At 38.9% G+C, this 16,356-nt stretch overlaps 1 protein-coding gene across 2 annotated transcripts in view; it reads left to right on the forward strand.

The window, feature by feature from the left end:
* Positions 1 to 11,730: 11,730 nt before the first annotated feature.
* Positions 11,731 to 16,356, forward strand: part of LOC129748743 (transcriptional regulator ovo-like) — a 48,644-nt gene continuing 44,018 nt past the window's right edge. Inside the window, exons 1-2 of one of the 2 annotated variants that reach the window (XM_055743466.1) lie at positions 11,731 to 12,031; positions 12,596 to 12,807. In XM_055743466.1, the coding sequence (XP_055599441.1) occupies positions 12,645 to 12,807 (163 nt within the window). In that variant the 5' untranslated portion in view covers positions 11,731 to 12,031; positions 12,596 to 12,644. The remainder of the gene's footprint in view (positions 12,032 to 12,595; positions 12,808 to 16,356) is intronic. The other variant, XM_055743474.1, reaches the window with a different exon arrangement.

Consider the following 16,356-nt stretch of genomic DNA (forward strand, 5'->3'; position numbering starts at 1 on the left):
GACCATTCTTCTTCATCTTCCGCTTGACAATTGCCCAAAATTTTTCGATAGGGTGAAATTGAGGGCAGTTGGGCGGGTTGATGTCCTTTTCGACAAAATCTACCCGTTGGCCCCATACCACTGTAGTACCTCTTTGCTGTAGTGGCAGGTTGCCAAATCTGGCGAAAACTTTACTGGTCCTTTGTGAGATCTAATGTACGAAAAAAAAACGTCTTTCATGCACTCCTCCTTGTATATTTCGGATTCCATGGTCTTGTTTTTCACAAAACCTGGGTATTTTCATTCGCAGCTACAAATACCTTACCAGATCAAACACTTTCTTGCAAACTTATCGGCAAAAACGAATTCGAACTTGCCGGGAACATCACCTCGACCAGTGCAGTGCACCACTGCAGTGGCTTTATAAAAATTTTGGACTGGAAGCTGCCCAAAACCCATCTTTACGTACGTTTCGTCATTCATGAGGAAGCATCCGTCGAACTTCGTTGCAATCTTGTTGTATAACTTCCGGGCACGTCCTTTGGCTACTAAATTCTGCTTCAATGTCCGGTTTGGTTGCTTATTGGCCCGATAGGATCGTATTCCTTCGCGCAGACGAATCCTTCTGATAGTGCAACGGTCGGCGTTGAATTTCTTGGCGATGTCGTAGTCCGACTACCCTGTGTTTGCCTTAATCGTTCTCAACACCTTCAAATGTAGTTTCCGATACTTAATTCCACTATGACGCTTGGTATGAACCTGCCGATCGATAGTATGCCTCTCACGGAAACGTTTGAGAACGCTACAAGCGGTTGATTTGACCATTTTTAACGATTTCGTGATTTTTGAACCCGTCCACGTCGTGTTTTTGACTTGAGTGTCCAAAATTAATTTTCGTCTCGCGGCTTCGATCACGTGTAACTTTTTTGGAACAAAACGAATCGTAATGAAATTTTCAGCACTGATAGAGGAAACATTTCCCAACAAAGTACTGTCAGAAAATTCCAGATCCGACAACTAGGAGCGCTATGGTATAATAAACAGTGCGTCTAGATTTGTAGTGATCCATGCTTTATTCTGTACGATCTGTCAATAGCTAACCTGTCTTTCAGCAGCATTTTAGAACAAGTCCTTGCATCACTAAGGCGGCGAGAAATGTTTCTTCCTCTTTGACCAGGGAGTTTGTCTGGGAATTATTAAAGACCGAAACACTAGCAAGTGATCCTAACAGAAAACTTTCGTAAAACATTTAGTACAGTCATCTATTCTAGTTAAGACATTTTTGTTTCATATTAATCTTACTCGTAACGCAGACTGATCCAAAATTTTGACGACCCATTTCCACATTTCTTTCTTTTTTCAAAGGTGTTTGATTTTGATCCTCATAAAGCTTTGTCAGTCAATCAGTCCAATATTGTTTGATGCTTCTCGTACGAGGAATCCTCTCGCAATCTGCAGTCTGTAACGGCAAGAATTTCAAAGTCCTATCATTTCGATTGGTCGTAAAACAAGACACGCTTTGATGATCAGCACAAGCTCTTTGTTAAAGTCGGGAACCACGTTACCGATGATTAGGCCACCTTTTGTGGCTCTGTGTGGTGGCTGCTGATGATCTTTTCTTTTCGGTTTGCTCTGTTTCGAACGTGATTATCACCGAAATTGATTTTATGTCTGGTGGCAGGGCTGGAAGCCAATTCCTGGACGTGCCTCCTTCTGTCTGCCATTGTTGGTTGAGATGCATTTTTCAAATCCATTCCAATTCGATCGCCATCGCTGAAACGATTTTCATACATAATTATGTTCTGAATGGTTTGGTTCAATCGGCGGTCACGTCGTCGGTGCTGATTACATCGCTTGTGACCTAATTTTGATAAGATTTGATTGTCTGTTGGGATTGGGAGTAGAATTGGAAAGACGAAGGGAAGACTTTGTTCATCACACGCGTTTGTATTGAATAAGAAATAATTTAATTCCCCTGCCGAAAAAATCATTAACCCTAACAATGGTTTGCTTAGATTGGAGTTCGTTTGGGCTTTCCGGCTTGCTGCGTTTCCACTCCACCTATCCTACTTAGGTGGAGAGCGCTCAGCATGCTTCGATTTGATTCGCGAGGTTGCTTCCAGAGCATCCCAGTCCCGATGATGATGATGATGAAGGCTTCGGCAAAGATGGCTGTGTGGAACTAAATTACACACCGGCTGTGATTTGAGCAACTACGAAGCAGTAAAAAGTGATTTCTTGGCAGGAACTCACCACATGTCTGTGTCTATTATTGGGCTTACGGAGGCTCCTCTCCTGGCTGCCAGAACGTTGCCTCGACTCGTACACGCTTCGGGGAACCGGATGATGCTCCCTTCTAGCAGAACTAACCTGTTGCTGGGCCGTGTCGTACTTAGCCAAAGTCAGCTTTTTCCTACTGCCTTCATTATCTTCTTTTTTTGCTTCGAGGTAGGTGAAGCCAGCTGAGGAGAACTGAATTCTTCATGCTATATTCAGCGGATCGGCTCGGGAAGAAACAAAATAGTATAATAATAAACTAATTTACTGTACCGTGGAAAGCTCTGAGCCGTGAAGCGCGAAAGAAGACTCGCTCGCGATTTGGAAAATAGACGGAGGAAAAAATTATCCCAAAGTTCTAAGCCCTATACTATTTCCAGCCAGTCGCAATACGATAAGTTCTCGAAAACGCCAAAGTTCTGGCTCTGTGCCTCGCGCAGCGATTTGGTAGAAAACCGATTCACAATCCCATATGGCATACCTGTAGATAGATGGAATCCGGAACAGACGGATTCGATTTTGTAGGAGCTCGGTGGTGATGATGATGATGGTGCCCGTAATGATGCAGGTGGAAAAGTTCGAGCACCATAAATCACCTGTTAAGATGGGAAAAAGAGCGGTTCCACCAAGATTGCTTCGGGAAGGCAAACAGCTGAAATGTAGTGTGGCCCCATGTCATAATGAACATTACCGGTTGGCGTGTTCTTCGGAAGCTTAATTATGGAGTTTTTTTCCCTAAGCGTGCATATGTACATCACAGCAATCTGAGCAGTTAGAGCCATCGGCCATAAGCCTACTGGGCATTATCAAAAGCTGATTCTTTCATTAATGGCTAGAGTGTAGCGTATTTTACGAATGAAATTTGCATGTCGACTTTCAAAGAGTTCTATTTGAATAACATACAAACAAGATGAAACGGCCAATGATGACCTGACAACGACCATTCGGCCTAATGGCCCATGCGATCCTACGACCTTCGATCTAACGGTAAGAGACGCGAAGAAACTCACTGTAGTTTCTTTCTCTTGAATTGCGCTCAATATGAGCCGACGAAAGTGCCCATTAAGGACGCGAACAAAAGAGGCCTTGATGGCCTTTCAAGGAGCAACCCAACCCGCGAACGGAAACAACCATCAGCGGTCTCCTTCAAGTGCGCGTACCTACTAGGTATGTACGGGAAGAAGTAAATTATAGTACCATTACCGAAAGGTTGCTTGGATGTGCGTTCGACTGGCCGGCCACGAAGAAGCAACCGTCTCAGTTGATCGCGAATGCGAATTTGAATCGAAATATAATACACAAAAAGAACGACACCGCAGAATATCAAGTAGAAGCGGACTCCAGCCCGTCCCGTCGTCAGCGCTTCATTGAAACAATTCTGCGCATCATGTTAATGTAGGCAGGAAGGTACTGCGCGAAGCGCGACACCTCTAGCGAAGGTGTGTTTCGCGAATTTATTTCATTTTTTTTTTTTTGCTTTTTTAGTATTCAATTTGGTATTGAAAACCGTCTTTGTGTTGTGTTGTGTACTCAGCCATCGGCCGGCAGCAGGGAACGTTTTGTGCTGCTCGTTGCTATTTTGTGAATTGCAAATACCTTACCAAACCAACTCGGTTCTCAATCTGAGGCGCGTCATAGATAGGCCGGCAGGCCCGCGTACCGATCGCAATCGCCTTCAGTCGCTTTGTCAGCAGTAAGTGCGAGCTTTTGTGATTTCATACGCATTTTAATGTGTTAACATAGGCTGGATTATCCTTGCGCAAGTAGCCATCGCAACTGTGGAACCTCCATGCCGTTTTTTTATAATTGACGACGATGAGAACCTATCAATTCTAAAACAAATTCCCAGCCTAAAGCACATTGACAAATCCAAATACGGCTACCTTCATCGGAAATATTGTCCCTTATAAGTGTGTTGTGAGCCTACTTGGTTGTATAATTCTACTGAATCAAAGCAATCGAAAGATTTCCTTCAATCAACCACGGTATAAGAAAAGTTCAGAGCGATTTCAAAACGCTTACTGAAGAAGATAGTAAGTTGCTATCGAAATACCGGTATCTGTACTTTTCTTACACCGTGGTTGAATTAAAGGTAATCTTTAGATTGCTTTGATTCAGAAATTTTGTCATCTCAAAAGTTGCTAAACAAATTGCTTTGATGCTCCCAGTAGGCATTGAAACCCTTCAATCGATAAGCCTACATAATCATTCAGCAAAGTATCACGGGATAAACGGGAGCAACTTTCCATTTTTTACCCCCGTAACATGGGCTGGAAGCCAGTGCCCACAAACAAGGACAAGGTCAAACCTTGAAGGACCTTCTTCTGCCGCCTGGTTGACCACACGATCGGAAGATCATCATCGCACACCCGAAACCATTACTCGAATCAACAAGCAAATGGAAGAATAAAAAAGTACACCGATTACCGTAATTTCAGCATTGCCAATCCGTGGCAAGGTACCTCACCTTGAAGTGGATTTTTCAGGACGAGAGGGTGTGAAAAGAGAAAGACGAAAAAACAATAAAACCGCACGGTGACCGTGATAATCTGTATCCTGCCCCCTCAACCTTGGGTTTTCGTTTCTCTATCCTGAATGGTCGTCCATCCAGGACAGTCGTTACAGCATTTTATGACAGGGTATAGTAATGAGCCATTTTGCGTGTTTTTTACACTCCAAACTATATTGGTCCGGTAGACCGCATCATCGATTCAGTGTTCTTAATAGTTTGTTTTCCGTTTTTGACGCATGTAAAGTATAGAAAATATGTACTCAAGTAAGGCAAGGATGTTGAAAACTGAGTTAGCATCACACTCTTTCAAAACTTGTATATAAAACCTTAAAGTATCAATGAGAACCTAGTGAATTTAAAAACGCTTTATTTCAAATAATCGTCAATACTAGATAAAGTCTACCCAATTCCCTTTGAAGCTTGAAATCTTTTCGTTTTTAACAGATTATGATAAGCTCAGTAGACGGACCTGACACTGAGCAGATCACGTTAATGCTTGCATCGAGTCGTTCCGAGCTATGCTTTTTTAAATCGTTCAATCAAATCTGCACAAAGTCTCAAAATGAACAATTGAACCATGGTGAGTTAATGTCGAAACTTTTTCAACTCGTTTATTTACACTTGTCTCGATTTACCATTTTTAGAGCAAACGCACCAATGAGTGAGTATACGCGGCCCGGTTTTGCTCATTTCAGCGGCCCGGTTTTAGGATACACACTCTTTCGCGCACCAGTTGGGTGAGCATCACGGGCGAGTCTTAACTGTAACACTGAAAAAGGGAATTAAAAAATCATTCATATTAATAAATTCAAAGCGGCAGTTATTTATTCATTCGAAAATAAATTATTTTTTCAATTGTATTCAAATATTGCACTGTGTTATGGTTAAAAAGATACATTGAATGCTATGCATTGAATTTTTTTCATAGTTTAAAAATTTTTTTAAACAGTTGCCTGATAAATTTTTAAATTAGATTCTTACGAACTCGTCCTGTTTATTTTTAAGAAATTGTACAATATCGTACGTGGAATAATCATGAAATTCAACCTTATATCGATACTCCCTTCGAGCCCTAGAAAAAACCACCCTATGTTTCAGTGAGAGATGTGCTGGCCGTGACTTGGGCCCCATTTTCGAAATATACCTTTTCCTCTTCTAAAAAAAGTGATGAATAAAGAAGTTCCAAAAAACCTTATATCGATATACGTTCACAAATGGTTATAGTATTTTATAAACTGTTTAGGAAATCTTAACTGTTCTAAACTGTTAAGAGATCTTTAAAAAAATAATTCGCATATGGTGCCACCCAGACAGTCATCAAAAATCCCAAAGCACATTTCCAGTTAAGTTACCATGGGATCATTAGGGTAACGGACTTATTTTGGACCAGTGGACCAATTTTCGACCACCTTGTCTAGCTCTCTTATAAAACAACTAATAATGAAAAAAAAAATAGTGCATTACATTAAGTGCCCGGGCTTCAACAATATTTGCTAAAAAAATTCATGATTATTTGTTTTATAAGAGCGCTAGACAAGGTGGTCCAAAATTGGTCAACTGGTCCAAAATAAGTCCGTTACCCTACTATTTTGTTATTTTAAATTGAATTTATCATGCATTTTATTCAACATTTTGTAAAATAAAGAATATCATCAATAAACATTTAGTAGTCTATAATTTTTCAGTGCATGTTTGCTCTCGCCCCTTTCTTGTGAGCAAATTTGGTGACTTTGTCGGTCCCGACGGCAACGGCCCTATTTTGCTCACCCATATACTAACCCCCGGTGCGGTATAAAAGTGATTAAACTCGTGAGCATTTTCACTTTGCTCGCGATTGCTGCGGATGCTCTTATCATTTTTACCAATCTTCTTATGATGAAGACTCGATACAAATTATTCGCTCACATAACATTACTTGCATAACTAACATTGGCGTAGCGGATCGAACATATCCTCGGAAAATTAAACGGTACATCATTTTTGTGTTGTTGTTGTTTCCTTAAACCTCCTAATGAGATGCCCGGAACATCGGGTGGCTAGAAGTAGAGGAAATCGTTCTCCACTTCAGGAGGTGGGGTAGAAATTTATTAATTACTTCCAAGCTATTTTTTTGCATCTACCAAGTACCAATATGAAAGTGTCGCGCATATGGCAGTTAGCTTCATTTGACAAACAGCCATGTTCTCTACGATGGACGGACGATCCAAGTAGGCTTGCTTGCGGTTTCAATAAAACAAAAAACAAGAAACACAAAAACAGGCTCCAATTCATTATCTTTGTCCGTTTCAGGTTTAAGTTTTATATTTATTTTTAATGAATATTCTCTCCGGTTTCAGCCTCGGAAGAACTCCACGACGAAAGTCTTTCCTGCTGTGTTGCGATTGGACTCGGAACGAAACGCTAGAACCTTGTTTGTCCTCGTGGCGAAGATGCACTTGTACGTAAGCCTCTATCGCTGAGGAGCAAGCAGCAGAAAGCCATAAGAAAACCGGATCGTCCAGATTCAGAAGATGAGATCGCTTGCCGGAGAAAAGTGGATCCTTCTCCTCATCGGGGCGGCAGACAGAACAGGTCCTTTCTCAGAATCCGACCAAGCCGTGGGCGACAAACAGCCAACACACACGCGGTGGACTTCGGGTGGAGACCGAAAGTCGGGGGAGGCAAGGGTGCTTCGCAAAAGTAGGTAGAAAGCATACACACATTTTTAAACTGCGCTGAAAACCGACTTTGGCTGGGGACTAATGCCAAAGCTGTTCCTTTTTTTCAGCCCCGGCTTGGGTTCGGTATTTGCAGTAATAAAAAAAACACAAACTGCGCCACGAAAAAATGAGGTATCAGCCACTAAGACCATACTAACCTCCTTTTTAGGAATACGGGTTCTCGTTTCGGATTGTGTGCGAAGGAAACCTGTTGTTTTGCCTGGCTCAATCCCCGATATGTGGGGGAGAATGTTCGGTATGTTTTAGCTAAACTGCGAGATGCGCAAGGAAATTTTCAGGAACGTTGGACGGAAGAGAACCAGCTTCTGCTTCTCGGAACCAAAGTCTGGAATGTGAGATAAACGTCGTCGTTCAATGGTGGACCAGAAGTTTGCGGCTTCTGAGCGAATCAGATTCTACCGAATGTGCTATATCAAAACCAATTTGCAAGAAAACATTTCCTTATCCTTATCGGAAATCTAAGACGATGGAAAATCGATGCTTTATGTTTCATCCATGTTTCAATTTTATTGAGGCTTTCACATAAGTATTATAAATAAATAATCTTCTAGCAAGTTGCCGATACCCTTAATAGAAAATATAGAACTAGAGAACTTTCAGTGATTCCCGGATGTTGTGAACGTGGCCACCTGAGGGAACATTTCTGCGCACATTGTTGTTTCTGGTAGTGGCTGGAATGCTCTCGAAGTTCCCGCTTTTAAAAGCCAACATGTCCGGCCTATTAAAGACAAAGAATTGGAGCAACTGTCAAATCACATTCAAACGGACCGTACTGCCTTTTTGGAATCAGAACGTCAGTTCCCCCTTGTACATGGACGGATCCACGTCATAAGGCTTGTAGCACTTAGAATCGGGTCGCATACAATTTCCGATTTCTCCATAAGAAAACAACGTACGAAATAAGTAAAAATATATTTTGGTTCGGTTTTTTTACTTTTAAGGAAAAATACAATAAAAACTTCAGATCCCATTAAAATTTCCGTTATTTACCGAACGGGAAAAAGAAGCAAAGGGAAAACTTCTGTAACTTTATCTTCATGCTTATGCTTATGATACATATACACAGCCAGATCTTGTCAGCATCCCGGTGAGTAGTAAAAGGTAAAAGTACATTTACTACTCATCTTAAATCGGCCGGGCCCACTGTGCAGTATTGGACGCAGACACAACTGGAACATAGGGAGTACCATACGTTTCCATAATGATAAAATGTTTGTAATATTCACGTTGGTAGCACATTTGCTCAAATTTACTGTGCTCCTTGATGTTGGCTCTTGTGGGTTCGTCCTTCTGTGGGTGGAAATGAGTTTTTTCTGGAATGCGGTATAAATTGAATCAATTAATAAATTGTAATATTCCAATTGCTTTCCTGGACGTTTAATACATGTTTCAGATTATTGTGCATCATCATCTCTGGTCATTGACCTTTGATACAGCGCATTTACTCGCTCTTGAAAATAAAAATTCAAAGCACAGCGAAAAAAATTAGTACCCAACCAAATATTTTAAAACTAACTGTTCTAAAAGATTTTGCGGAGTAATTGTGTAAGCGCACTTCCATAACTGATACAGTAACTAAACAATTCCAATGTGTAGTCATGGATATGAATCATAACGAATAAATTTGTATCATTTAATAACCTACTAACCAAGTTAAACTCTAGCATACAAAACTTTGGTATGTATCGGAAATTTCAAACCTGAAACATGATTTATAAAATGACCAATTAAACAAACTGTCGGATGGAATTGGAAGAATCCCCTTATTTGTACGACGATTTCTGACGTAATCCTTATGCGCATCTCACTTTTCTTCCAGCAACTTGTTTTCAAATCATGAGGCTCTTGAAAATTCTCAGGTAGAAACGTCCGGATTGCAACACCAGTTCAGAATAAATTAATGAACTTACCAATTGTTGAAGTAGCAAGTGTGTTTCCTCTTGTAGCGAATCATTCATTCTGCTGCATTCACTAATTCGAGAAAAAATAGCAATTTTACAATAAGAAGCTACTTAAACTTCAAAAATATAAATTTTAATCGCGACGGAGCGAAAAAACACGTGCGGTACCAAAAAACCATCGCCCACTTCTCAAACTTCTGTAACTTATTTCTTCAGATGCTCAATTCTATCGATTTGAGAAGGAGTAACCGATGCCATGTCCAAATCGCACGCCTTTTGTTTCTCCACCTGCAAAAATTTTGTTGAAATAATGCTTTAAATACATGAATTAAAATGAAACGATGAAAAAGTGCAACCACCGAATAGCAGGGGACTGAAATCCATCATTAAAGTGATTATCGGAAGGCCGGAGTGTTTCTGTAAAATGTTAAGGATTTTTAGAGTTCCTTCCCGGGAAAAATGTAGAGTACGACAAACTCTACATCGAAACAATCCTTACATTCGAAATTACAATTTAGGAGAAGGAACGGCAGTTGAAAATGAAGAAAAAAGAGTTTATTTACAAAATACTAAAATTTTGTATCAATAAGTGGGGACGGCTTCATACGGACTTGATATAAACATTTTTCCAATTTTCTTTCCGTCATCCAATACAATTTAACTTTTAGTAGCTTTGCATCTAATAAGCTCCTATCTCTTCAGCATTTTGTAACAGCGTGTTTTGCATCACATTGAACTTGATTTTATCAAAATTGATCCACTGCTGATTTTTCAACTATTTTTCAATGCTGAACTAAATGAAAAATTGTCCCCGGTGTACTTTATACAAAATAATCAAAATTTAAATAATTATAACTAATTTAATTAATTTTAAGAAAGGTGTAGCCATTTGAACTAGCATACTCGGACAATTATTGATAGCCTATTTAGTTCTTGATTTCATCAATTCTTCGATTCTTCAAGATGAAAAGATACTAACTTGAAATTTGACAGAGCTGTTTTTTTTTTCAAAATTAAATTTTGTTGTTCTTACCTGAGTAAGGTGACCGTCTTCGTTTTTGGATGGCGCGAGTGTTACAGCAGAAAATTACATGGACCCGGCATGATGTGCGTGCTGATGATAATGGCAAATCCATCACCCGCGTCCTCGAATCACTTACTACTCATATTGTGCATTTTTAAATAGAATTAAGTTGTACCCATGTCGTCATCGCGGAAAATTGAGAAAAAATATACATATAAATTTGTTTTTCGAGCTTGGGGAAGTGTGGTTGAAGCAGAAAATCTAAGCGCGTTTTTCCTTCGTTTGCTTTTCCACATGATTGTTTAGTAGGACGAAAGCTTTTCTACACAAGGCGTTTCGCGATGGACAGTGGGATTAGTAATTTTTTTTCGGCTAATTCAAGGTACAATTTCAGTCCACCATTGAAGAAGTTATGGAATTCTAAACATAAACGGGTTTTCCTAAGACAGTAAATATCTATTTTACTACTCGTAGGCAGAATTATTTTGCATCTTACTTTTGAATGAAAAACATAATTTCCTCCCACCCACAGTCCGCTAATCCTAGCCGGCCTACAGGCCGCTAGCGCACTTTTCTCTCTAATCCATACGGTAATGTGAGTAATTTAAAAGCTTACCTTCATTCAACCGACTGACCGACGACCGCATATCGTCCCGTTCGTTTTGTGTTGTTATTCGCAGCCGCAGCACAGCATTCGGTACCGGTTCAAGCTCAAAAGCCGCTCAAGCGCACGAAAGCTTTCATGTTTGAAGATGTGTGCGTGTTGTTGCTCCCCCGAATGAAGGGAATAAAATGACGAAATGAAAGAACGGAACTTCTGGCTGAGCGAACGGGCTGAGCTGAGCGAGTTGAGCCGAATGTGTGCTTTTTGCAAACGAACTGTTCGCTCACTGACGGCTAGAATTCAGGTACTGGAGCAGTGTGCGAGAAGCAGCAAAAAGAATACATCCCAACAACAAAACAACACAACAGGTATTCTTCGGAACTTTCGGGCTCCGGTCCGGTCTCTCTCCTCCTGTCTCAGACCTGCTCTTTCTAGCAAGTGCCGTCCTGTTCAGGAGGAAGAATTCTGACCGTGCAGGCTATTTCGTTCTAGCGTGTGTGCTGGGCTGGCGGGTCTCTTCGTCGGATGCTTTCGATCGATTGATGGCGCTGCGCTGCTGGCTGCTGCTGTGCTTTTTGTTTGGATGTGTGCGAGGTGACTTAGCTGTAATTCTACCTTTGGCTCAGCTTGTTGTACGGTAGAAGCCGCTGCTTGCTAGAGAACGGAGAACCTGGAAACTGTTGAAGCACCCGTGTCGTGTACAGTAAGTGAAAGAACGCCGCCAAGAACGAACGTCTTTCTTCCCGTTTTTCGTGTCGAAGCGCAGCGCGCCTACTTTGTTGCTTCTTCGGAGAGGTGCATGTCTCATCAAACAGTGAAAGCGCGTGTATTTGCTTTTAAGCGAAAACCGGAAGTTCCTTTGGTGAAACGGAAGTCGTCTGCTGGCTTCCGGTTCCAGGCATCCTAATTAGTTCAGTGGTCTGGTCAGTGTGCCGGCGATCCTCGTCGATCGAAATCCAAAAGAGATTATCCTCTGAAATGAGTGAAACCTAAAAAACGGAATCAACGTGTAAAGTGAGTGAAGAATGTAAAGAAGAAAATTTTCGGCTGTTTCATGCAGGGATTATCGGAAAAGTGAAAAAAAAATATCTTAACAACTACTCAATGTGCAATATTTTCTAAGATATTAGTGTACTAAGCTGTCTACTCATAACGTTTAAGGATACATCCAGAACCCATGATCAAAAGCTAGCGGTTTGCTAAGTGGATTGATTTAGATCTCGTTTAAAGCACGCATCTTGGAGAGCCACAAGTGCATGTTGCAATCGTAGAAGGCCTTTTAGAACGTAGAAGTCAAAACAACCGTTCGAGTGAGAAACATCAACTGTGAGGGGTATTACGATAGTGAAATTTTTGTGTAAAAATCCGTGGAAAAAAGTTGTGCTATGACACCGAAGAATTTTTAATCCGCACACCGATTCCGAGGAAACAAAAATTTTAATGTGACCCGCAACGATCAAGTGCGTTACGGATTACCAAAACACACGAATAACCTCCACATTATTTGACCATCAGTACCAATTAAGTTGGTGGATAATCGGAAGAAAGAAATTACGAATTTCAATGATCTTGTTTTAGTGTGTATTATTTTGTAGTTTGCGAACACCGAAACCAAAACTCGTGAAAAATGCCCAAAATCAGCTTGATCAAGCACCGGATCCACCAGGAGCAGCTGCGCCTGCTCGAGTCGCAGAAAAACGCCGGCCACGATGGCGACGGACACGGCGGCTTCGGCAACGAACCGCTGTCCCTGGTGTCCCGCAACAAGAAGGACAGCAAGGACTCTGGAGGTAAGTTATTGGTGCTCCATCCAAGCAACCAATTTATATGTTTTTTTGTAGATATAATTTGCAAACTCTTAAAACAATTCCAAGTGTATGGGATGAATAAACCCGAGAGGCTTCCCAAATAAAACAACAAAAACAATTCCAAGTTTGCAAAATTTGTTAGGACTTTTGGCATGAAAACTTTCAAATGTAAATGTAATTGATTGAGACAAAAAATATTAGAATAAGAAAGTCTTTAAAAATTAGCGATTTTCTAAAAACTGCTTGTGTAAATATCGCTTGTGGGTTTTTCTGTCATTTTCTATTAGTTTTCACTTTATTATTTAAAATCTGTAATTGAATTCATGAGCCAATTACTTTAAATCTTAAGCTTTTTTTTTTGTAAATATATCCACGCGTTTCCAAGTAGTTCAAAACAACACAAAGTTTTGGAATCTGGATAATTGTAAAATCTCTTTTCGGATTCTTTCAACATTTGGCAACCAGGATTCAAACTTGACTTAATTTTATTTATGATTTAGTAATTAATGAAGACCTTGAAGACCTAACACATATTTTGAATATCATCATCATCATGAAATTTTTTAAAATTATTATTATTATTTGGGCTTGTGATATAGCTCAGTTGGCAAGTCTGTTGTCTCCTGAGCCGATGTCTGCGAGTTCGAGCCCAAGAGCAAACATCGAACACAGTTGTACCGGATAATTTCTTCAATAACGATCCGCCAACTGCAACGTTGATAAAGTCGCGAATGCCATAAAAATGGTAAAACGACTATAATCGAAACAAAAAAAAAAAAAAAAAAAAAAAAAAAAAAAAATTATTATTATTTATTTAATTTGGGACAAATTTTTTTAAAATGATTTTAAAATTCTATTACTTTTCTAGATTGAAAATCTAAATTTGGAATAAAGTTGAAACATTGTACGTTTTCAATGTTGATACGGGCTTTTTCTTGAGCACGTCATCATGCGTGATTCTGAAGCTTCAGTAGGCTTTGACTTGTTCAACATTCACGTTTTTTCTCCTCGCAAACTTCGGAGTAGTATTCTCGTATTAAAAAATTTTGCTTGTGAAAAATAATGGAAAACTAGTGTCTCGAAAAGTTTAGGAAGAAGGATTGTCGAAAAAAGAGATGTAGGTACCGAATATTGTCTTTTTCAACTATTCGGCCGAATATTCGATCGAATATTTCAATGAGTTTTTAATGAAAAAAAAAACCGAAGGCGATTATGTAATTTTCCTTCTATTTCTTCTATTTTAATACCCTTCATGTTTTTGAGTCGATTATTTTCAGCCAGATGATGTCTTTTTGTAGTAGGAGTCTCTCTGGTTTTTAAAATGTCACCAATAACTGAAATGATATCAGATAACCTGTCGCTTCTAGGGCGTTAATCACCAAAGAGATTTGAATCATGTGAAATCTGGGACAAAACATGTCTAAACAGGTGTCAAGCAATTTGGAATTGCTTATCTGATATTAAATTAGATGAAAATGAAATTTGTGCAAGATATCTTCATAATAGTTGTTAAAAATAAGGATGATCTTTAACCTTAAGCATACCATACTTTCTACCACACGTATCCTCATGGTCGAACAATTCAGAACGATTATTGCAAACATTTCAAAAGCAAAGGCATTATTCATCTAGGCATTATTCTCAAACATGCAAGAGAAAAAAAGAAAGGAATTACTTGAAATTTAAAGTTTTTATTGAATCACATCAGCAGTGTTAGATTTGTATCTGAGGATTAAACACAAATTTATGTTCATTTTGATTTTTTTTTAAATCGATTTCAAACACAAAAAAAAAGAATTTTAAGTGTTTTATTTGATTTGGAAAATAATCTGAATTACTCCGTGCAAAATCTGAGAAGTTTTAAACAATATCTGGGCATCCCGGCAAGATTTGATTTGATTTATAGCTAATTCTTTATTGAATATATGGGCAAGCCTGGATATATGAAAAAAAGTATCAAAGTATAAAGCGATACTTGTCAACATTCTCCTGTATGATCTACAGTGAAAGACACACGGATACACATAAAGTGTTTTACTGAAACCATAAGTTTTTGATGATTGTGTAGCTTTTTCAACATTTCTTTTAGATATGTTATAAATTATTCAACATTATTTGAAAATTTTGACAAACTTGTTATTTTATAAATTTTAAAAATAAATATTCGGCCGAATACTTAGCTCAACCATTCGGTGTCTCGAATATTCGGCTTAACGGTTTTTTGAGGGCTGACCGAATATTCGGTAGGGGAGAATGAGGATACTTGATCCCTGGGGATACTTGATTCCTTAGCTGTATCTCGAAACTGGAATGTCTTACAAAGATCGAATATTCTAGAAAAATGTGCCAAAATGAGCAAAATATCAATGCTTGTAGTTTAAAAAATTTTAACAAAATTATTGTTTGAGTAATTGAACTTTGTTTAAAAAATTTCACAAAATGTAACTTGAAGATCTTTTTGCATCACTTTAAAATGTTCCTTACATAGGAAAATTATGAAAAAAATATTTGTTCCAATGTATCAATCGTTCGAGCGTAAAATGAACTTCATAATGCCATATTTTTAAAGCAATGGAAAACTCTCAACTTTTTTCAGAAAAAGTTTTCCAAAATGTTGATTATGGGTACAATTGATCCCTAGAGTTGGGTTACAATTGATCCCCCTTCCAAACGGCATATTCTTCTTCTGAATTGATCGTCATGATTGCTGATTACGAAATTACTAATATTTATCCAAAAACTAATATTTATCCAACAATTGTATGAAGAAAAGAGCAAAAATAGTTAATTTTCTCTTAATTATAAAAAATAGCGCCTTTAAGTATGCAATGTTATTAGCGTTGAGACAAAGTTATAGAATTTTCTTCTTATGTCTGCTATAAATTGTAAAATGAGAACAAACATGACCAAAATAGTCAATTAACATTCTATCTTGGGGTTTTGTTTGATTTTTATGCAAGGATTAGGGCTTCCTGAATAAAAGATCAAGTCTCCTTCAATAGGGGATCAAGTCTCCCCTAACTTCAGAAAAATCGCAATTTTTTTACTCCCACGAAAATGCTTCTAGTTCATCAACGGGTTCAAGTATCGTTCTTATTTTTGGAGCATGGAAACTTGAAGTTACAAGCTGTCAGAAAATGTCAAAGACGGCGAGTTGCTAAATTTTTCCAAAAAGATATGGTGAAAATAAGAAAAGGGGATCAAGTATCCCCACTCTCCCCTACATCTCTAGTCGAAAGTGATCAACGCAGGAGGATCAATTTAGCGAAGATCTACATTGCAGATGTTAAGATTGGTCCTACGGAAGGTAAAAATCTCTGGTATTCAAAACAAAGTTTAGGTCGGAACTATTTTTCATGAAAGTAACCTCGAAATGTGCATCTAAGTCTCTGTCATTCTAAAATGGGTTTGTAGAACACCAATGGAGCACCTTTAGATCTTCTTACACAGATTTGATTTTGTATTTTGTCTTCTTTTTTGGTTTATATTTTGGTTGGGATTGCCAGGACAATCTATTGTCGCTGAATCCCG

The sequence above is a fragment of the Uranotaenia lowii genome, chromosome 1 (genome assembly GCF_029784155.1).
Source record: "Uranotaenia lowii strain MFRU-FL chromosome 1, ASM2978415v1, whole genome shotgun sequence".
Taxonomy (NCBI): Eukaryota; Metazoa; Arthropoda; class Insecta; order Diptera; family Culicidae; genus Uranotaenia; species Uranotaenia lowii.